This window comes from Ranitomeya variabilis, chromosome 1 (genome assembly GCF_051348905.1).
Source record: "Ranitomeya variabilis isolate aRanVar5 chromosome 1, aRanVar5.hap1, whole genome shotgun sequence".
NCBI lineage: Eukaryota > Metazoa > Chordata > Amphibia > Anura > Dendrobatidae > Ranitomeya > Ranitomeya variabilis.
The window spans coordinates 270,201,799-270,225,922 of record NC_135232.1 but is presented as its reverse complement, the minus strand read 5'-3'; the positions used below and the strand labels follow the sequence as shown (position 1 = coordinate 270,225,922).

The 24,124-nt window shown below is 44.3% G+C and overlaps 1 protein-coding gene across 1 annotated transcript in view; it reads right to left on the bottom strand.

Annotated features, from left to right (window-relative positions):
- Positions 1-17,137: 17,137 nt before the first annotated feature.
- The window catches only part of GGT5 (gamma-glutamyltransferase 5), a 143,708-nt gene continuing 136,721 nt past the window's right edge, over positions 17,138-24,124 (bottom strand). The window contains exon 12 of the mRNA XM_077293607.1: positions 17,138-17,975. Within this exon, the coding sequence (XP_077149722.1) occupies positions 17,829-17,975 (147 nt within the window). The 3' untranslated portion in view covers positions 17,138-17,828. The remainder of the gene's footprint in view (positions 17,976-24,124) is intronic.

Genomic DNA, 24,124 nt, shown 5'->3' with positions numbered 1-24,124 from the left:
CACAGCCCTCCATGTGCTCGCCAGAGGTAGCCTGACTGCCATTAGGTACTGAGATGAGATCCTCAGATCTCTTGTGAGACCATATGCTGGTGCGGTTGGCCCTGGATTCCTCCTAATGCAGGACAATGCCAGACCTCATGTGGCTGGAGTGTGTCAGCAGTTCCTGCAAAATGAAGGCATTGAAGCTATGGACTGGCCCACCCGTTCCCCAGACCTGAATCCGATTGAACACATCTGGGACATCATGTCTCGCACCATCCACCGTCACGTTGCACCACAGATTACCCAGGAGTTGGTGGATGCTTTAGTCCAGGTCTGGGAGATCCCTCAGGAGACCATCCGCCGTCTCATCAGGAGCATGTTCAGGCATTGTTGGGAGATCTTACAGGCACGTGGAGGCCACACACACACTACTGAGCATCATTTCCTTGCCTTGAGGCATTTCCACTGAAGTTGGATCAGCCTGTAACTTCATTTTCCACTTTGATTTTGAGCATCATTCCAAATCCAGGCCTCCGTGGGATATTAGTTGTGATTTACGTTGATAATTTTTAGGTTTTATTGCTCTCAACACATTCCACTATGTAATGAATAAAGATTTACAACTGGAATATTTCATTCAGTGATATCTAAGATGTGGGATTTTAGTGTTCCCTTTATTTTTTTGAGCAGTGTATTTATGCAAGATGTCATTTATGATTTTTGGGTCTGTTTGTGGTGTACCATTGTGATCATTCAAGCTACCTATAAATGTCATAGGTGTTCAGCCTTTTGCCAAGCGAGCCAATAATGAACCAGCTTTATTACCGTATCTAAAAATACTCCTACGTTTTTTGGTTCCCTGTTATTCTTTTCAGTCTGTCCAGCCAAAGGTCAAATTCTGCTTTAGCGTTGATCCATTTATGCCTATTTATTTTCTAAATTGGAGTCAGATAAGTACTTAGTGTATAGGCACCTTAGCTCTTCACTTACTGTATTATAGGCTAATGTAGTTTTAGTCTTAATAGATTTTAAATATTACCTTAATCACCGCCTTTGCTGCGTCCCAAAAGAGACGAAAGTTTTCTATATGTTCTTTATTGTCTAAGTTATATTCCATCCACCATTCCTTCAACTGTTTATGAAAGCTTTCCTCTCTGGTTAAAAAAGTCGGAAATCTCCAAATAAATATATGTCCCCTTGGGAAAGGCATCTGTCAAGGATATCAGTATTGGTGCGTGATCAGAAATGACCAAATCTTTTATGGCAATATTATTAACTTTGCTTAGTATTTCTTGGGATATTAGAAAATAATCTAGACTAGGCATTGTGAACATGAGAAAAGTGTGTCCATTCTCTGCCCAGAGGATATGAACTATGCCATGTGTCTTTGAGATTTGTCGTTTATAGCAAGGGGGCTAATACCTTGTCATGTGCCCTTTCTGGTGAGGTGTGGTGTTTTCTCGCCTCCTATCTTCTGATAAATTTAAAACTCTGCTCAAACCCCCTCCTATGATGATGTTTCTTTCTGTATCTTACAGTATCATAGTTTCCAGACTCTTAAAGAAAGGTCTATTAGAGTCATTTGGTGCATATATGTTGTATAGACTAATATGACCTCATGGACTGTCCAGCACTACTTTCAGTATTCTGCCAGCATTATCTTTTTCTTGTGATATGACCTTGCAGTTTGCTGGTCTATGGATCAAAAGCAGAACTCCTGCCTTCTTATTCCCTGCTGGAGAGCCATAAACTTTTCCCACCCACATTTTATTAATTTCCGTTATAGTCTTGTTCACCCACATGTGTCTATTGTAATATAGCTACATCTACTTTAAGCTTTTTTAAGTGCCTCAATAACATCATCCTTTTCTGTGGCAACTGAAGACCTTTTACATTCCATGTAATCAACTTCATATTGTATTGGTCAAATTATTTGGTTGTTATAGCAAATAGAAGTTAAAAAAAACACAAATTCCTCTCCCTCTTCAACCCCCTCTCTCCTTCTTCAGGAGAGTGTCTTATCTACAATAACCTTTAACCTTAAGTTTTCTTAACCCTTTACTTTACCAGAAACAGTATTTATCTTATTGACTTCACCCCCCCACCACCCCTTACCGCACACTTATGGGAAGTCTTTTTTTATAAAAGTGTATACTATAATTAGCCTTAACCACAAGTAGATTCATAGTTTCTGCATCACCTACTATCATCATCAGAATATGTGATAAATACACGACAATTTTCAACATATCATCTCCCAAACAGCTTCTGGTATATTATAAGGCATGTTGTATTATCTGTTGTGAATTTGGATTCTGGGCTCCCCCGGTGGCCGCTTGTGGAATTGGACTTGTCATCCTCTTTCCTGTTTCACCTGTTTCCATCAGTAGTGGGTGTCGCTATTTAAGCTCATTTCTCTGGTGGTTTCTTGCCGGTCAACAATGTTATCTGATGCCTCTCAGTGCTTGTTCCTGCTTCTGACAACTACTAGATAAGTTGGACTTTTGTCCATGTTTCGTTTTGCCTATTTGTTCCAGTTCACAGCTGAAGTTTTGTTACTGTGTCTGGAAAGCTCTCGTTGATCAGGGATTGCTACTCTGGTGTTATGAGTTAATGCCAGAGTTTAAGGTAATCTCTGGATGGTGTTTTGTTAGTGTTTTTCTGCTGACCATGAAAGTATACTATCTGTCTTCTGCTATCTAGTAAGCGGACCTCAAATCTGCTAAGACTATTTTCCTGCTGCGTTTGTTGTTTCATCTGAACTCACCGTCATTATATGTGGGGGGCTACTGTCTTCTTTGGAATATTTCTCTAGAGGTGAGCCAGGTCTTATATTTCCCTCTGCTAGCTATTTAGGTCTTAGGCCAGAGCTGGGCATCTAGCAATAAATAGGAAATGCTACCTGGCTATTTCTAGTTGCGCGGCAGGCTTAGTTCATGGTCAGTATAGTTCCATCTTCCGAGAGCTTGTCCCTCTATAGGCTTGCTATGATCTCTGCCTGCAGAGATCATGACAGTTTGACCGGCCAATAAAGTGTTAAAGACCCAGGTTGAGAAAGGAGAGTTATAAGAAGTCTGCTGGAATTTTTTTTTTTTTTTTTTTTTTTTTTTTCCTCCAGTTTGCCTTGCTGCAGTCTTTTTTCTCTCTCTCCTCCTAATCTCTGTATGGCTCTGTGTGCACCTGACAATAATGGATCTTCAGAGTGTAACTGCGGGTTTGAATAATCTCATCACGAAAGTACAAAATTTACAAGATTTTGTGGTACATGCTCCAGTATTTGAGCCGAGAATTCCTTTGCCGGAGTTCTTCACAGGGAATAGAGCTAGCTTCCAGAATTTCCGAAATAATTGTAAGCTTTATTTGTCCCTGAAGTCTCGTTCAGCTGGAGACCCTGCTCAGCAGGTTAGGATTGTGATTTCCTTGCTCAGGGGTGACCCTCAAGATTGGGCCTTCTCATTGCCAGCAGGGGATCCTGCGTTGCGCGATGTGGATGCGTTTTTTCTGGCCTTGGGCTTGCTTTATGAGGAACCTCATTTGGAACTTCAGGCAGAAAAAACTTTGATGGCACTATCTCAGGGGCAAGACGAAGCTGAGGTTTACTGCCAAAAATTCCGTAAATGGTCTGTGCTTACTCAGTGGAATGAGTGCGCCTTGGCGGCAACTTTCAGAGAAGGTCTCTCTGATGCCGTTAAGGATGTTATGGTGGGGTTCCCTGTGCCTGCAGGTCTGAATGAGTCCATGACAATGGCTATTCAGATTGATAGGCGTCTGCGGGAGCGCAAACCGGTGCACCATCTGGCGGTGTCTATGGAAAAGACGCCAGAAAGTATGCAGTGTGATAGAATTCTGTCCAGGAACGAGCGACAGAATTTTAGACGGAAGAATGGATTGTGCTTCTATTGTGGGGATTCTACTCATGTTATATCAGCATGCTCTAGGCGTACAAAGAAGCTTGATAAGTCTGTTTCCATTGGCACCATTCAGTCTAAGTTTATTTTGTCTGTAACCCTGATTTGCTCTTTGTCATCCATTGCCACGGACGCCTATGTTGACTCTGGCGCCGCTCTGAGTCTTATGGATTGGTCCTTTGCCAATCGTTGTGGTTTTGATTTAGAGCCTTTGGAGACTCTTATTCCTCTGAAGGGGATTGACTCCACCCCATTGGCTAATAATAAACCACAATACTGGACACAAGTAACCATGCGTATCAATCCGGATCACCAGGAGATTATTCGTTTCCTGGTGCTGTATAATTTACATGACGATTTGGTACTGGGATTGCCATGGTTGCAGTCTCACAATCCAGTCTTGGACTGGAGAGCAATGTCTGTGTTGAGCTGGGGATGTAAGGGTATTCATGGGGACTTACCTTTGGTTTCTATTTCGTCGTCCATTCCCTCTGAAGTCCCTGAGTTCCTCTCAGATTATCAAGACGTCTTTGACGAACCCAAGCTTGGGTCGTTACCTCCGCACCGTGAGTGCGATTGTGCCATAGATTTGATACCGGGTTGCAAATATCCAAAGGGTCGTTTGTTTAATCTGTCTGTGCCGGAACATGCTGCTATGCGGGAATATATAAAGGAGTCTTTGGAAAAGGGACATATTCGTCCATCTTCTTCTCCCTTGGGAGCTGGGTTTTTCTTTGTCTCAAAAAAGGACGGCTCTTTGAGACCATGTGTTGATTATCGGCTTCTGAATAAGATCACTGTTAAGTACCAATACCCATTGCCATTGCTTACTGATTTGTTTGCTCGTATAGAGGGTGCTAAGTGGTTCTCTAAAATTGATCTTCGTGGGGCGTATAATTTGGTGCGGATCAGGCAGGGGGATGAGTGGAAGACCGCATTTAATACGCCCGAGGGCCACTTTGAGTATTTGGTCATGCCTTTTGGTCTTTCTAATGCCCCTTCAGTTTTCCAGTCTTTTATGCATGATATTTTCCGCGATTTTCTGGATAAATTTATGATAATATATCTGGATGATATTCTGATTTTTTCTGATGACTGGGACTCTCATGTCCAGCAGGTCAGGAGAGTTTTTCAGGTTCTGCGGTCTAATTCTTTATGTGTGAAGGGGTCTAAGTGCGTTTTTGGGGTCCAGAAAATTTCCTTTTTGGGGTATATTTTTTCTCCCTCTTCCATTGAGATGGATCCCGTCAAGGTGCAAGCTATTTGTGACTGGACTCAGCCCTCCTCTCTTAAGGGTCTTCAGAGATTTTTGGGCTTTGCCAACTTTTACCGCCGATTTATTGCTGGTTTTTCGGATGTCGTTAAACCACTGACTGATTTGACCAGACATGGCGCTGATGTTGCTAATTGGTCCCCTCATGCTGTAGAGGCCTTTCAGGAGCTTAAGCACCGTTTTGCCTCTGCCCCTGTGTTACGTCAGCCTGATGTGAATCTGCCTTTTCAGGTTGAGGTTGACGCTTCGGAGATCGGAGCTGGGGCAGTGTTGTCGCAGAAAGGTTCCGACTGCTCCGTCATTAGGCCTTGTGCCTTCTTTTCTCGCAAATTTTCGCCCGCAGAGCGGAATTATGATGTTGGGAATAGGGAGCTTTTGGCCATGAAGTGGGCGTTTGAGGAGTGGCGCCATTGGCTAGAGGGGGCTAAGCATCAGGTGGTGGTATTGACTGACCACAAAAATTTGATTTATCTTGAGACTGCCAGGCGCCTGAATCCTAGACAGGCGCGCTGGTCTTTATTTTTTTCTCGCTTTAATTTTGTGGTGTCATACCTACCGGGTTCTAAGAATGTTAAGGCAGATGCCCTTTCTAGGAGTTTTGACCCGGACTCTCCTGGTAATGCTGAACCCACAGGTATCCTTAGGGAGGGAGTAATTTTGTCGGCCGTTTCTCCTGATCTGCGGCGGTCCTTGCAAGAGTTTCAGGCGGATAGACCGGATCGTTGTCCGCCTGATAGACTGTTTGTTCCGGATGATTGGACCAGTAGAGTCATCTCTGAGGTACATTCTTCTGCATTGGCAGGTCATCCCGGAATTTTTGGTACCAGGGATTTGGTGGCAAGATCCTTCTGGTGGCCTTCCCTGTCACGAGATGTGCGAGTCTTTGTGCAGTCATGTGACATTTGTGCTCGGGCCAAGTCTTGTAGTTCTCGGGCTAGCGGACTGCTGTTGCCCTTGCCTATTCCTAAGAGGCCTTGGACACACATCTCGATGGATTTTATTTCAGATCTGCCTGTTTCCCAGAAGATGTCTGTCATCTGGGTGGTCTGTGACCGTTTCTCTAAAATGGTCCATTTGGTTCCTCTGCCCAAGTTGCCTTCTTCTTCTGAGTTGGTTCCTCTGTTTTTTCAGAATGTTGTCCGATTGCACGGTATTCCTGAGAATATTGTTTCTGACAGAGGTACCCAATTTGTGTCTAGATTTTGGCGGGCATTCTGTGCTAGGATGGGCATAGATTTGTCTTTTTCATCTGCTTTTCACCCTCAGACTAATGGCCAGACCGAGCGGACTAATCAGACCCTGGAGACATATCTGAGGTGTTTTGTCTCTGCTGACCAGGATGATTGGGTTGCTTTTTTGCCATTGGCAGAGTTCGCCCTCAATAATCGGGCCAGCTCTTCCACCTTGGTGTCCCCGTTTTTCTGTAATTCGGGGTTTCACCCTCGATTTTCCTCCGGTCAGGTGGAATCCTCGGATTGTCCTGGAGTGGATGCGGTGGTGGAGAGATTGCATCACATCTGGGGGCAGGTTATGGACAATTTGAAGTTGTCCCAGGAGAAGACTCAGCGTTTTGCCAACCGTCATCGTCGTGTTGGTTCTCGGCTTTGTGTTGGAGATTTGGTGTGGTTGTCTTCTCGTTTTGTCCCTATGAGGGTCTCTTCTCCTAAGTTTAAACCTCGGTTCATCGGCCCTTATAGAATATTGGAGATTCTTAATCCTGTTTCTTTCCGTTTGGACCTCCCTGCGTCCTTTTCCATTCATAACGTTTTTCATCGGTCGTTATTGCGCAGGTATGAGGTACCTGTTGTACCTTCAGTTGAGCCTCCTGCTCCGGTGTTGGTTGAGGGTGAGTTGGAGTACGTTGTGGAGAAGATTTTGGACTCTCGTGTTTCCAGACGGAGACTCCAGTATCTGGTCAATTGGAAGGGTTACGGCCAGGAGGATAATTCTTGGGTCAATGCATCTGATGTTCATGCTTCTGATCTTGTTCGTGCCTTCCATAGGGCTCATCCTGGTCGCCCTGGTGGATCTGGTGAGGGTTCGGTGCCCCCTCCTTGAGGGGGGGGTACTGTTGTGAATTTGGATTCTGGGCTCCCCCGGTGGCCGCTTGTGGAATTGGACTTGTCATCCTCTTTCCTGTTTCACCTGTTTCCATCAGTAGTGGGTGTCGCTATTTAAGCTCATTTCTCTGGTGGTTTCTTGCCGGTCAACAATGTTATCTGATGCCTCTCAGTGCTTGTTCCTGCTTCTGACAACTACTAGATAAGTTGGACTTTTGTCCATGTTTCGTTTTGCCTATTTGTTCCAGTTCACAGCTGAAGTTTTGTTACTGTGTCTGGAAAGCTCTCGTTGATCAGGGATTGCTACTCTGGTGTTATGAGTTAATGCCAGAGTTTAAGGTAATCTCTGGATGGTGTTTTGTTAGTGTTTTTCTGCTGACCATGAAAGTATACTATCTGTCTTCTGCTATCTAGTAAGCGGACCTCAAATTTGCTAAGACTATTTTCCTGCTGCGTTTGTTGTTTCATCTGAACTCACCGTCATTATATGTGGGGGGCTACTGTCTTCTTTGGAATATTTCTCTAGAGGTGAGCCAGGTCTTATATTTCCCTCTGCTAGCTATTTAGGTCTTAGGCCAGAGCTGGGCATCTAGCAATAAATAGGAAATGCTACCTGGCTATTTCTAGTTGCGCGGCAGGCTTAGTTCATGGTCAGTATAGTTCCATCTTCCGAGAGCTTGTCCCTCTATAGGCTTGCTATGATCTCTGCCTGCAGAGATCATGACAATTATCTATTTTACAAGATTTCTCTCGCGTATCACCCCTACTCTGGAACCCTCTACCACAACACATCAGACTCTCGCCTACCATTGAAACCTTCAAAAGAGCCTAAAGACCGACATCTTCCAGCAAGCCTACAACCTGCAGTAACCACCGATCGACCAAACCGCGGCATGACCAGCTCTATCCTCACCTACTGTATTCTCACCCATCCCTTGTAGATTGTGAGCCTTCGCGGGCAGGGTCCTTTCTCCTCCTGTACCAGTTATGACTTGTATTGTTTAAGATTATTGTACTTGTTTTTATTATGCATACCCCTCCTCACATGTAAAGCGCCATGGAATAAATGGCGCTATAACAATAAATAATAATAATATTTTGCACCATTTTGTACCGTGAATATATATGAGACCTGATGCCCCTGGACCTAAGTTACCAGACCAGCAAGAAGACCCCCACTGGTGTTCAGTCAGCTTGGTAGCTGTCTCTTGTTCTGTTTTCTTTGTGATAGTCCTCCATACTGTTCAGGAATTCCAGTGCTCAGTCTGGAGCTGAGAATGATTCTGTTCCACCTCCTGGTGAAAATACTTTGAGGATGGCTGGGAATTGTAGTGAAAAGTGGATTTTATTCTCTACCAGTTCAGTTCAGATTCCACTGAATGCCTGTCTTCTTTTTGCAACTTCCACTGAGTAATCCCAAAGATTAACACTTCCTGTCCTTTTAATCTCAAAGGTGGTAAGAATTTTCTGTATCTCTGCAGGATGTTAACCCCTTAAGCCCCGAGGGTGGTTTGCACGTTAATGACCAGGCCAATTTTTACAATTCTGACCACTGTCCCTTTATGAGGTTATAACTCTGGAACGCTTCAACGGATCTTGGCGATTCTGACATTGTTTTCTCATGACATATTGTACTTCATGTTAGTGGTAAAATTTCTTCGATATAACTTGCGTTTATTTGTGAAAAAAACGAATATTTGGCGAAAATTTTGAAAATTTCGCAATTTTCCAACTTTGAATTTTTATGCCCTTAAATCACAGACATATGTCACACAAAATACTTAATAAATAACATTTCCCACATGTCTACTTTACATCAGCACAATTTTGGAACCAAAATTTTTTTTTGTGACGGAGTTATAAGGGTTAAAAGTTGACCAGCAATTTCTCATTTTTACAACACCATTTTTTTTTAGGGACCACATCTCATTTGAAGTCATTTTGACGGGTCTATATGATAGAAAATACCCAAGTGTGACACCATTCTAAAAACTGCACCCCTCAAGGTACTCAAAACCACTTTCAAGAAGTTTATTAACCCTTCAGGTGTTTCACAGGAATTTTTGGAATGTTTAAATAAAAATGAACATTTAACTTTTTTTCACACAAAATTTATTTCAGCTCCAATTTGTTTTATTTTACCAAGGGTAACAGGAGAAAATAGACCCCAAAAGTTGTTGTACAATTTGTCCTGAGTACGCTGATACCCCATATGTGGGGGTAAACCACAGTTTGGGCGCATGGCAGAGCTTGGAAGCAAAGGAGCGCCATTTGACTTTTCAATGCAAAATTGACTGGAATTGAGATGGGACGCCATGTTGCATTTGGAGAGCCCCTGATGTGCCTAAACATTGAAACCCCTAACAAGTGACACCATTTTGGAAAGTAGACCCCCTAAGGAACTTATCTAGATGTGTGGTGAGCACTTTGACCCAACAAGTGCTTTACAGAAGTTTATAATGCAGAGCCGTAAAAATAAAAAATCATATTTTTTCACAAAAATGATCTTTTCACCCCCAATTTTTTATTTTCCCAAGGGTGAGAGAAGAAATTGGACCCCAAAAATTGTTGTGCAATTTGTCCTGAGTACGATGATACCCCATATGTGGGTGTAAACCATTGTTTGGGCGCAGGGCAGAGCTCGGAAGGGAAGGAGCGCCATTTGACTTTTCAATGCAAAATTGACTGGAATTGAGATGGGACGCCATGTTGCATTTAGAGAGCCCTTGATGTGCCTAAACATTGAAACCCCTAACAAGTGACACCATTTTGGAAAGTAGACCCCCTAAGGAACTTATCTAGATGTGTGGTGAGCACTTTGACCCAACAAGTGCTTCACAGAAGTTTATAATGCAGAGCCGTAAAAATAAAAAATCATATTTTTTCACAAAAATGATCTTTTCACCCCCATTTTTTTATTTCCCCAAGGGTAAGAGAAGAAATTAGACCACAAAAGTTGTTGTGCAATTTGTCCTGAGTACGACGATACCCCATATGTGGGTGTAAACCATTGTTTGGGCGCATAGCAGAGCTCAGAAGGGAAGAAGCGCTATTTTACTTTTCAATGCAAAATTGACTGGAATTAAGATGGGATGCCATGTTGCGTTTGGAGAGCCCCTGATGTGCCTAAACATTAAACCCCCCCACAAGTGACACCATTTTGGAAAGTAGACCCCCTAAGGAACTTATCTAGATGTGTTTTGAGAGCTTTGAACCCCCAAGTGTTTCACTACAGTTTATAACGCAGAGCCGTGAAAATAATTTTTTTTTTTTTTTTTCACAAAAATGAAATTTAGCCCCCAGTTTTGTATTTTCACAAGGGTATCAGGATAAATTGGACCCTAAAAGTTGTTGTCCAATTTGTCCTGAGTACGCTGATACCCCCTATGTGGGGGGGAACCACTGTTTGGGCGCATGACAGAGCTCGGAAGGGAAGGAGCGCCATTTGGAATGCAGACTTAAATGGATTGGTCTGCAGGCGTCACGTTGCATTTGCAGAGCCCCTGATGTACCCAAACAGTACAAACCCCCCACAAGTGACCCCATATTGGAAACTAGACCCCCCAAGGAACTTATCTAGATGTGTTGTGAGAACTTTGAACCCCCAAGTGTTTCACTACAGTTTATAACGCAGAGCCGTGAAAATAAAAATTATTTTTTTTTTCACAAAAATGATTTTTTAGCCCCCAGTTTTGTATTTTCACAAGGGTATCAGGATAAATTGGACCCTAAAAGTTGTTGTCCAATTTGTCCTGAGTACGCTGATACCCCCTATGTGGGGGGGAACCACTGTTTGGGCGCATGACAGAGCTCGGAAGGGAAGGAGCGCCATTTGGAATGCAGACTTAAATGGATTGGTCTGCAGGCGTCACGTTGCATTTGCAGAGCCCCTGATGTACCCAAACAGTACAAACCCCCCACAAGTGACCCCATATTGGAAACTAGACCCCCCAAGGAACTTATCTAGATGTGTTGTGAGAACTTTGAACCCCCAAGTGTTTCATTACAGTTTATAACGCAGAGCCGTGAAAATAAAAATTATTTTTTTTTTCACAAAAATGATTTTTTAGCCCCCAGTTTTGTATTTTCACAAGGGTATCAGGATAAATTGGACCCTAAAAGTTGTTGTCCAATTTGTCCTGAGTACGCCGATACCCCCTATGTGGGGGGGGAACCACTGTTTGGGGGCATGACAGAGCTCGGAAGGGAAGGAGCGCCATTTGGAATGCAGACTTAAATGGATTGGTCTGCAGGCGTCACGTTGCATTTGCAGAGCCCCTGATGTACCCAAATAGTACAAACCCCCCACAAGTGACCCCATATTGGAAACTAGACCTCCCAAGGAACTTATCTAGATGTGTTGTGAGAACTTTGAACCCCCAAGTGTTTCACTACAGTTTACAACGCAGAGCCGTGAAAATAAAACATATTTTTTTTCCCACAAAAATGATTTTTAGCCCCCCAAATTTTTATTTTCCCAAGGATAACAAGAGAACTTGGACCCCAGAAGTTGTTGTTCAATTTGTCCCTAGTACGCTGATACCCCATATGTTGGGGTAAACCCCTTTTTGGACGCACGGGAGAGCTCGGAAGGGAAGGAGCACTGTTTTACTTTTTCAACGCAGAATTGGCTGGAATTGAGATTGGACGCCATGTCGCGTTTGGAGAGCCCCTGATGTGCCTGAACAGTGGAAACTCCCCAATTCTACCTGAAACCCTACCCCTAACCTCACCCCTAACCGTTTACTGAACATTTTCTGACAGTCATAAGTGCCACGTATATAAGTGCCACGTATATAAGTGCCACGTATGTAAGTGCCACGTATGTAAGTGCCACGTATGTAAGTGCCACGTATATAAGTGCCACGTATATAAGTGCCACGTATATAAGTGCCACGTATTTAAGTGCCACGTATTTAAGTGCCACGTATTTAAGTGCCACGTATTTAAGTGCCACGATATTTCAGTGCCACGTATTTCAGTGCCACGTATTTCAGTGCCACGTATTTCAGGCACTGAAAAATACGTGGCACTTAAATACGTGGCACTTAAATACGTGGCACTTAAATACGTGGCACTTAAATACGTGGCACTTAAATACGTGGCACTTAAATACGTGGCACTTAAATACGTGGCACTTAAATACGTGGCACTTATATACGTGGCCACTGAAATATCGTGGCACTTATATACGTATATACGTATATAAACGTATATTTCAGTGCCACGTATTTCAGTGCCACGTATTTCAGGTTAGGGGTAGGGTTAGGGTTTTTTGTTTTTTTCTTGTTTTCTTGTGTTTTTCTATAAAAACGCATGCGTTTTACCGCGTTTACATGCATTTTTTTCACACATGCGGTTTTTTTAAAAAACGCATGCAGATAAAAACGCAAGTGTGAAACCAGACTAAAAGACGCTTTTTATAGCAAAAAAGTTTTTGCGTCTCCACATTTTGAGACCTATAATTTTTCCATATTTTGGTCCACAGAGTCATGTGAGGTCTTGTTTTTTGCGGGACGAGTTGACGTTTTTATTGGTAACATTTTCGGACACGTGACCATTTTTTATCACTTTTTATTCCGATTTTTGTGAGGCAGAATAACCAAAAACCAGCTATTCATGAATTTCTTTTGGGAGAGGCGTTTATACCGTTCTGCGCTTGGTAAAATTGATAAAGCAGTTTTATTCGTCGGGTCAGTACGATTACAGCGATATCTCATTTATATCATTTTTTTATGTTTTGACGCTTTTATACGATAAAAACTATTTTATAGAAAAAATAATTATTTTGGCATCGCTTTATTCTCAGGACTATAACTTTTTTATTTTTTTGCTGATGATGCTGTATGGCGGCTCGTTTTTTGCGGGACAAGATGACGTTTTCAGCGGTAACATGGTTATTTATATCCGTCTTTTTGATCGCGTGTTATTCCACTTTTTGTTCGGCGGTATGGTAATAAAGCGTTGTTTTTTGCCTCGTTTTTTTTTTTTTTTTCTTACGGTGTTTACTGAAGGGGTTAACTAGTGGGCCAGTTTTATAGGTTGGGTCGTTACGGACGCGGCGATACTAAATATGTGTACTTTTATTGTTTTTGTTTGTTTTTTTTAGATAAAGAAATGTATTTATGGGAATAATATTTTTTTTTTTTATTATTATTTATTTAGGAATTTTTTTTTTTTTTTTTTACACATGTGGAAATTTTTTTTTTTACTTTTTTACTTTGTCCCAGGGGGGGACATTACAGATCGCTGATCTCACAGTGTGCACAGCACTCTATGAGATCCGCGATCATCCTTTCATCGGAGCAGGCTGCAGCTTTTATCTGCAGCCTGCTCCGACCCGGAAGTGCTCCCTGCAGGACCCGGATACAGCCCCTCGGCCATTTTGGATCCGGGGCCTGCAGGGAGAAGACGTTCGGTACGAGGTGAGTACATCACCTTGTACCGATCGTCTCAGGGAAGCCCGCAGGGAGCCCCCTCCCTGCGCGATGCTTCCCTGTACCGCCGGTACACCGCGATCATGTTTGATCGCGGTGTGCCGGGGGTTAATGTGCCGGGGGCGGTCCGTGACCGCTCCTGGCACATAGTGCCGGATGTCAGCTGCGATATGCAGCCGACACCCGGCCGCGATCGGCCGCGCTCCCCCCGTGAGCGCGGCCGATCGCGTATGACGTACTATACCGTCACCGGGAATTAAGGCCCACCCCACCTCGACGGTATAGTACGTCATACGGGATTAAGGGGTTAAGGTACCTTCACACGAAACGACATCGCTAGCGATCCGTGACGTTGCAGCGTCCTGGCTAGCGATATCGTTTCGTTTGACACGCAGCAGCGATCAGGATCCTGCTGTGATGTCGCTGGTCGCTGAATAAAGTCCAGAACTTTATTTGGTCGTCCGATCGCTGTGTATCGTTGTGTTTGAAAGCAAAAGCAACGATACCAGCGATGTTTTACACTGGTAACCAGGGTAAACATCGGGTTACCAAGCGCAGGGCCGCGCTTAGTAACCCGATGTTTACCCTGGTTACCAGCGTAAAAGTAAAAAAAACAAACAGTACATGCTCACCTGCGCGCTCCCCAGCGTCTGCTTCCTGACACTGACTGAGCTCCGGCCCTAAAGTGAAAGTGAAAGCACAGCGGTGACGTCACCGCTCTGCTGTTAGGGCCGGAGCTCAGTCAGTGTCAGGAAGCAGATGCTGGGGAGCGCGCAGGTGAGCATGTACTGTTTGTTTTTTTTACTTTTACGCTGGTAACCAGGGTAAACATCGGGTTACTAAGCGCGGCCCTGCGCTTAGCAACCCGATGTTTACCCTGGTTACCCGGGGACCTCGGCATCGTTGGTCGCTGGAGAGCGGTCTGTGTGACAGCTCCCCAGCGATCAAACAGCGACGCTGCAGCGATCGGCATCGTTGTCGCTATCGCTGCAGCGTCGCTTCGTGTGAAGGTACCTTTAGCTTTGTTAGCTTATCTGCAGATATTTCACTATAACTGGTCTGGGCCTGTTTGAGGCAGACCAATTCTGTGAGCCCTCTCCATTTTTAACGGTGCATTGATGCCCATTGCCTTAGGTAACTATTCTGTACATATCAATATGAGCTGGCTGGGAGTAATGGATTCTGGAATGCCATTGATCCTCAGATTGTTTCACCGGGACCTATTTTCAGAGGTCTTCAACTTTATCAATCAGTTGGTGAGTTAGTTTATTGGCTTTTTGAAGATCTGTACAGGCTCTCCCCAGTTCATCCTCCAAATTGTTGATTCTATCTACAGCTTTATCAAGTCTCTCACTTTGATGTGATGTATCACCCTTCATCCGCTTCAGTGTAATGGTGACTGTAGATTCCAGATATTGTTTTATCTCTGGAGCAAGCAATTTGGTAACTTCAGCAGCCAATAGTTTGCAAGAAACATTTAGATTAGTCATGCATACCTCTCCCTCTCCTACTTCTTCTTGCTCCTGTGTATTTGTTATGGGCAGTGAAGATTTTTGTCCGGCGCCATCTTGCCTTGTGGGGAGCTTCTCTGAGGTAGTGGTGTGTGTTGTGTAGGGGTCCTGGTCCTTGTGAAAACCTCTTCATACACTCTGGGAGGTCTTCTGGTAGTTTGTCTCAGGTTTCCACACTGTTCTGTGCAATTAGGAAGTGATATAGAGTGAAGGAGACACAGAGCTGTAATCACCAGCACTGGAAGTCCCCATTACCTTTTTTTTTTTTTTTTTATAGCAAAAAACCCTGCTGTACCCTGCCATCCTTTCCTGAGCTGGTAATTACATTTAAAAGCTCGCATAGACTAGTGTCCTTAGATTGGGGCTCTGTCCTTTCGTCTGCCCTTATTCACACACTGAGGCCACCTCTGACACATGGTTTAATATTAGACAGTGTAGGTTCTGTCCCGATCAGGGCACCTTGACGACGGTGGGATGGCTTTTATGCTATTTTTTATCAAATACAGTATTACTAAGAACCCCGAGTTATTTAAATGCACTTGCTTTTTACTTATTTAGTTACAGCAGGGTTCTTTGCTCATTTTGTTTCTTGTAGGTTTTGTAAGCTTTATGGCCAATGTGAACATGCATTTATGTGCTGCATGTATACCAACTCAAACCAAGCTCAATTTTTGTGTTTATTTTTTTATTTTTAGAAACATGAAGCAGTTAAGACGTTCAAAATCCTAAATATTTGCACCCCACAGAAGTGTGTATGTTCATTATTTTGAGAATTTTGTGATAGATTTTTCATGCAGTTGCGCAACAAAATCCTTTGAAGGTTTTTTCCTAGCAGTTTTTCGCTGTGTCAGTACTAATTGATGTAATGCTTTGCTTTTTTTTATTCAGGTATATACCCCCTCCCCCAAACCATTAATATTACTGTGTAGACCTTTTTAAAGATAAACCAGGCTATACCTTTACAACCCCAAAGTGTTGTTTAAGCAGTGAGAAACAGTATTTTGAAATTCAGTCTTGAAGTGCATTGGGGCATGACGTTGCACTTACAGCGTCTTAGTCTCCGCTGTATTACCAAACTAGCAGCATCCTCCCTTGTCCAACTGACAGGTTATTTGTTCTGATACAGGACTACAGACTTGTCATCCAACCAGGGAAGTGTATTGCTAGTTCAGGAATATAGCGGAGGCTAAGGAGCTGTAAGTGCATTGTCATGCACCAATGCCTTTCCAGACTGAATTTCAAAATGCAATTTCTTGCTGCTGAAGCAGCACATTGGGATCATAAAGGGATTGACTGGATTATCTTTTAAAGGGCTACATGCAGTAGTGTAACTAGAGCCCGATGGGCCCCAGTGCAAAGTTGCAACTGGTCCCCCCACTCCCGCATATTGATCAGATGTATGGGCCCTTGTAGCTTTCAAAATCATATAAGGATATGCGAGTTGCATGCCCTCCCATATTATGCAGTAATGTCCCACATCTTGGGCTCCTTCCTGGTATATATGTCACCCATCCTGGTATATACTGTATGTCTCTTATCCTGATATATATATCCCCCATCCTGGTATATATGCCTCATTCTGCCGCTGTGCTTTAATGCACAGAAAAAAATAAACAATTATACTCACCTTCTCCCCACTCCTCTGCCTTGTGGCGTTCTCTTCTGAAGCCGGCAGTTGAAGTTTGCAATGGCGTTGGCCGGCCCCTCACCCGCGACCATGATTATTATGCTCCTGGCTACATGGTCCTATTGATGATTTGGGTGAGTTAAAATCTCTGTAAGGTTCCTTTTAAATGATTTTTGAGTCTAGGTTTTACTGCCAGTGTTGATTATTATAATGTACAATATGATATACAGTTAAAAGCTCAGTAGTCTAGATGACAAAATATAAAATATGAAACCATTACTGTAAACATGACTATGCAAATGTTCTGATTTTCTCGCACTAGAAAATATAAGATCTAGATTTCAGCAAAATGTATAATTTATTGAGCCATCAAAATATAAAGGCACCCAGTCAGCACATATAGCTGTGTAAACGCTTGTCCTCCAATAGAAATGATACCTGTTTTGTAGAGATCTGATGGGTCAGTCATGCTAAATCTGCTGAAGAAGCCATATGAAAATTGTACTGGAAGTGCATCGGAGGCGAGTCGTAGAACTTAGACGGCTCCTTCATAAGCCAATGACACACCTTAGCTGGATATGTATATGGCTTCTATTGTACATTTCTAAACACTGACACAAGATCTCTACAAAAAAAGTATAATTTCTGTTGGGGGTAAGCGCCTACACAGCCATACAACTACTTCCATAAGTAAAAATGTGCAGACAGGTTGCCTCTAAACCAGACACAGGGCAATGTTTTAGCTACACAGAGTCTTTTTTAACAGTTTATTACAGTGAACTATATTTTGATTTTGCCTATACACAATAATAAAGTTAGAATTGTGCTGAAATCCATTAGCCTGAATTTCCTAATAATGATTGGATATACATGTGGTCATAATGGAGCCTTGTCAACTCCTATAGCACTTGCAGCGAGTGTCGTATAAAGTGATAAAAATCCACCCTTTATGCTGCTTGCCTTGTTCAGACATTACAGTCTTGTATTTCAGATTGTTCTTTTAGCTGCCGATATTTGAGAATCTATTGCGCTAATAACCTGCAGCCTTCCCTGATTTTCTAGTATCCGAATAGGGGAATAAACAGCCTTTCTCTTGGTAAATTCCTTGAACCACATTGAGCCGAAACAAAGATTCAGAAATGTTATGTCTTCGATTCTGTAGACCCTTCTTTATAGCCTGCAATAGACAACAAGTTTGATCAATAGGTGTAAAACAAGTTTAAGCACATAACAATTATTTCATATAGACAGTGGCGTACTGCAAATGGTGGCAGGCTACGCTCTGAGGCCGATGAGTCAGTGGGGCCCTATGCCAGCGCTGGCACTAGGCTCCCCCCATCCGTCATCACACGTTCAACTGTATCGCCATCATGGATGCCGATACAGTTGAAAGCAAGGAGGTTGACGCTCCAGCATTCTTCCTCTGACATCTAATCTCAGCAGAAGCGATGACGTCACTACATGGTGCCTGCAGCACTGAGGAGTAGAGTTTTTTGTTTTAATTAAACAGTGAGTACATGTTGTTGCCATAATACTGTATGGAAGACTATGGGGACTGCAGCAGTATACTGTATGGAAGACTATGGGGAGTGCAGCATACTGTATGGAGTACTATAGGGAGAGCATTATGTTGCATGGATGACTATGGGGAGAGCCTTATACTGTTTGGAGGACTATAGGGAATGCAGTATACTGTATGGAGGACTATGGGGTGTACAGCATACTGTATGGAGGACTATAGGGAGAGTATGTTACTGCATGGATGACTATGGGGAGAGCCTTATACTGTATGGAGAACTATGGGGAATGCAATATACTGTATGGAGGACTATAGGGAGAGCATTACACTGCATGGATGACTATGGGGAGAGCCATATACTGCATGGATGACTATGGGGAGGGCCTTATACTGTATGGAGGACTATGGGGAGTGCAGTATACTGTATGGAGTACTATGGGGAGTGCATCATACTGTATGGAGGACTATGAGGAGTGCAGAATACTGTTTGTAGGATTAAGGAGAGTGAAGTATACTGTATAAAGGGCTATGGGGAGTGAAGTATACTGTATGGAGGACTATGGGTAGTGCAGTATACTATACGAGGAATATGGGGAGTGCAGTATAATGCATGGAGAACTATGGGGAGAGCATTATACTATATGGAGGACTAGGAAGAGTGAAATATATTCTATGGAGGACTATGGGGAGTGCGGTATACTGTATGGAGGATTATGGGAAGTGCAGTATACTGTATGGAGGACTATAGGGAGTGCAGTATACTATATGAAGAACTATGAGGAGAGCATTATACTGTATGAATGACTATGGGGATTGCAGTATACTGTATGGAGAACTATGGAGAGTGCAGTACCTGAATAGAGGACTATGGGGAGTTCAATATACTGTATGGAGGACTATGGGGAGAGCATTATACTACATGGATGACTATTGGGTGCATTATACTATATAGAGTATTATGGGGTGCATTATACTATATGGCAGAGTATTGGGTACATCATATTATATGGAAGGCAACGTGGGTCCAAGTATACTATATAGAGGGCTATGTGAGGCACATTATACTATATGGAAGGCTATGTGGGGGTTATTATAATATTTGGAGGGCTATGTGGGGGTCATTATAATGTTTGGCAGGCTATGTGGAAGCCTTCATACTGTATGCAAGCAGTTATACAGTGTTAAGATCTGTGGGTGGTTCATCATATTGTGTTGAGGGCTATGTATGGATGATTTTACTGTTTGAAGGGATAGTGTGGGCCATTATACAGTGTGGAGCCATTATAATGTATGTAGGCCCATTATACTACAAGGAGGGCTCTGTGTGGGATCATACTGTGATGGGATTAATTAGGAAAACATGGCACTTCTGGAATTCTGGTGGTGCACAAGTAGGATAACCAAATCCATTAGCTGTGATGTAGAAATGCTTGGCACTCACATAGGTGTATGCAAGAACTTATTTATTGAATGAAGAAATTCCAGAAAATTAAGAGATATTTGGGCAATACCTGACCTTCATCAGTCTAAAACAAAAAATGCAGAAAGCCATAAACAAAAAGAAACTATAGGAAAACACCATCAATCAATTCATATCATTAAATAAGCAGAACAAAAAAACATACCGTATATACTTGTGTATAAGCTGAGATTTTCAGCACATTTTTTTGTCAGAAGACATCAATACTCACCCTCCGTCGCTGCATCCCCGTCCCTGCATCTCTGTCCCGGCGGTGGCAGCTCTTTCCTGTTCCTGTGTTCAGCGGTCAGGTGGTACCGCTCATTAAGGTAATGAATATGGACGCGTCTCCACTCCCATAGGCGTGGAGCACATATTCATGACCTTAATGAGCAGTACCACGTGACCGCTCAGGACAGGAAGAAGCTGCCACGCCGGGACAACAGAGATGCAGGGACGTTCAGCAATGGTGCGAGGAGGGTGAGTATGACAGGGGAGCCCAGCCATGCATACAAGATGGGACGGGGGAGCCATGTATACAAGATGGGGGGAGCCATGCATACAAGGATGGGAAGGGGGGAGCCCAGCCATGCATACAAGATGGGACAGGGGAGCCATGCATACGAGATGGGATGGGGGGAGCCATGCATAGAACAGTGGGAGTCACACAGAGCAGGACAGGATGGGGGGAACCACACATACCGGTATAGGAATGAGGGGACAATACATACCTGGCTTATACTCGAGTCAATAAGCTTACCCAGTTTTCCGTGGCAAAATTAGGTGCCTCAGCTTATACTCGGGTCGGCTTATACTTGAGTATATACGGTAACTTCACAGAATGCAATCAATAACATCAATACATAATGGTGAAGGAAAGGATGCAAACTCCAAATTAGCATAACTCTAATTCTATTTCTAGGACAAACAATAAAAAAGGGGAAAATGAAAATACTGAGAAAAATTTGGAAAACAAATGAAAAGTGGGAGGTAGAGGAAAGGACTCAGTTAGGAGAGTCAGTGCCCTGAATTATTAGCAGTCCCTAGTTCACATAGAGATAAGGTAGAGAGAACCCTGTCATTTTTTTTTCATGGGGGGCCACATAAAACTTCTGTCCCATGTGGCCCCATGAGTTCTATTTATTCCCATGCCTATAGACAAACATTGATGATAGTATGGATTGTACTGGACCGCTGTTTCACATATAAAACTATACGGCAGATTGTGATATGGTGCACAGTTTTGCAGGTGAAACTGATGTTCTGCAAAATTAAAGGGAACCTGTCACCTGAATTTGGCGGGACCAGTTTTGGGTCATATGGGCGGGGTTTTCGGGTGTTTGATTCACCCTTTCCTTACCCGCTGGCTGCATGCTGGCCGCAATATTGGATTGAAGTTCATTCTCTGTACTCCGGAGTACACGTCTGCGCAAGGGAATATTGCCTTGCACTGGCGTGTACTCCGAAGGACAGAGAATGAACTTCAATCCAATATTGCAGCCAGCATGCAGCCAGCGGGTAAGGAAAGGGTGAATCAAACACCCGAAAACCCCGCCCATATGACCCAAAACTGGTCCCGCCAAATTCAGGTGACAGGTTCCCTTTAAGTAATTTTTTTTTATCAATCAGTTAAACGTTTCTACAGTTGCTTGCTTATATACCCACTTGCAATATATTGTTAGGGCTAGCGGAACGCACCAAAGGGATATAGAGATTTTATTATAATATATGTGTTCGCAGCCTGGGGTCCACTGTGCAGAAGAACCTGCTGCTAGCAAATGGCGGAACTAAATGACGGTATGAGCTACCTCTGTTACTTCACAGAGTAGCCGTGAACTCAAAGCACTGTGCCCTGTTAACCTTCACAGTGGCACAGGCCAACTACCCAAACGAGAGCAGTCAGTGGTCATGCATGCACACAAAACTCCTCGCCGGAGGTGCCAGCATGCTAGGGCCTATTTCAGCCAGGTCAAGTACAACATAGAACAATACTAGCGCATGGCCGTGCGGCCATGCGAGCCTTAAATAGTTGCAGCACGTACAGGACCTTCCTAGAAGGACCAATGAGAGGCTGCCACAGAGCGTGAGCACCTACAGGACCTTCCTGAAGGACCAATGGCCTTAGCTGCAGTGTCTGATCATGTGACCCTCGATCTCCACTGAGAGATCTTACTCTGGGCATGCTCAGAATGAGAAACGCAGGACTTAGTCCCAGAAGCGTCTGCTCACCGCTGCCCAGCACTGACTCCAATGGCAGAAGCAGGAAAAGCAGCAGTAACTCTCTGTACAGAGTCAGAGTGAGCGAGACGCTGGGACCGACGTCTCTGCTGAGCAGGCTCCACTGCGGAGATGGCCCGAGATTCCCCCTGTGCAGAGGCGGGAACTCGACCCCTAACATTACCCCCCTCCCTAGGGCCCTCACTACGTTCGAAGGCAGCAATAAGCTGCGGAGCCCAAATGTGCTCAGCAGGCTCCCAGGACCTATCCTCAGGACCGTAACCCTTCCAGTCCACCAAATAAAATTTTTTGCCACGAACCACCTTGCACCCCAAAATAGCGTTCACCTCATAATCGTCCGTAGACGAACCCGATGTCCCGGCAGATGACTCAGAAAACCGGGACATGTATACGGGCTTAAGGAGGGACACATGAAAGGTGTCGGTAATACCTAGGCGTGGAGGAAGGGCTAGACGGTAGACCACAGGGTTAACCTGCTCGAGGACCTTGAAGGGACCTAAGTAGCAAGGTGCAAACTTAGTGGACTCAACACGCAGCCTGATGTTACGGGCGGAGAGCCACACTAAGTCGCCAGGAGCAAAGGTCGGGGCAGGGCGCCGATGTGCATCGGCGGAGGACCTCATTCTCTCCTTGGAGGCCTGGATAGCATCCTGAGTGCAGTCCCAAATGTCTCGTGCCACCACTGCCCAGTCTGCCACCCTGGAATCAGCAGAGGACACGGGCATAGGCACAGGAACCCGCGGATGTTGGCCATAATTAAGGAGGAAAGGAGTCTGACCGGTGGAGTCGGCTACAGCGTTGTTAAGGGCAAACTCAGCCCACGGTAACAAGGATGCCCAGTCATCCTGCCTGGCAGAAACAAAATGTCGCAAATAAGTGACCAGAGTCTGATTGGCCCTCTCAACCAACCCATTCGTCTCGGGATGATAAGCCGAGGAGAGATTTAACTCAATAGTGAGTAGACGACAAAGCTCCCTCCAGAATCGAGACACAAACTGGGGACCCCGGTCACTGACAATCTTGTCTGGCATACCGTGTAAACGAAAGATATGCTTGATGAACAAGGCTGCCAGAGCCCGTGCAGACGGTAGCCGTGGAAGAGGCACCAAATGAACCATTTTGGAAAAATGGTCGGTGATCACCCAGATAATGGTGCAGTTACGAGACTTGGGTAAGCCCACCATAATGTCCATCCCGACCATCTCCCAGGGCCTGTCCAACACCGGCAGAGGATAAAGCAACCCAGCTGGCCGTTGCCGAGGGGACTTGTTCTTGGCGCAAGAGACACACGCCCGAACATAGTCTGCAACATCACGAGCCATATGTGGCCACCAGTATGTCCTCGCAAGTAACTCAGATGTCCTTTTGGAACCAAAATGTCCACCCACCCTGGACGAGTGTGCCCAAGAGAGAACTTCCGGTCGCAAACTGGATGGTACAAAAGTCTTGCCCTGAGGCACAGACTCTAGCGAAACCGGGGCCACGGTTCTCAGTCTCTCAGTGGGGACAATAAGCCGAGGCTCCTCTTCCTCCTCCACAGATGACACAACGGAGCGAGAGAGAGCGTCGGCACGAATGTTCTTCTCCCCAGAAAGAAAATGGAGGGTGAAATGAAAGCGGGAGAAGAACAAGGACCATCTGGCCTGGCGAGAATTTAACCGCTGGGCTGTCTGCAGGTACACCAAATTTTTATGATCTGTGAAGACTTGGAATGGAAAACGAGCTCCCTCCAAGAGATGTCTCCACTCCGAGAAGGCCAACTTTATGGCTAGAAACTCCCTGTCCCCGATGTAATAATTCCTCTCTGCTGGTGAGAAGGTCTTAGAAAAGAAGAAGCAAGGATGCTTCCGACCTTGAGCATCCTTTTGGAAGAGGACTGCTACAGCACCAACAGATGAGGCATCCACCTCCATGATAAATGGCTTATCTACATCGGGGCGATGTAGAATGGGAGCGCTAGCGAAGTGTGACTTTATGGAGTTAAAGGCCTTGGAGACCTCCTCAAACCACAATTTGGGATTTGCCCCCTTCTTGGTGAGGGCAACCAAGGGAGCTACCAAAGTTGAGAAGTGCGGAATTAACTGGCGATAATAATTAATGAACCCCATAA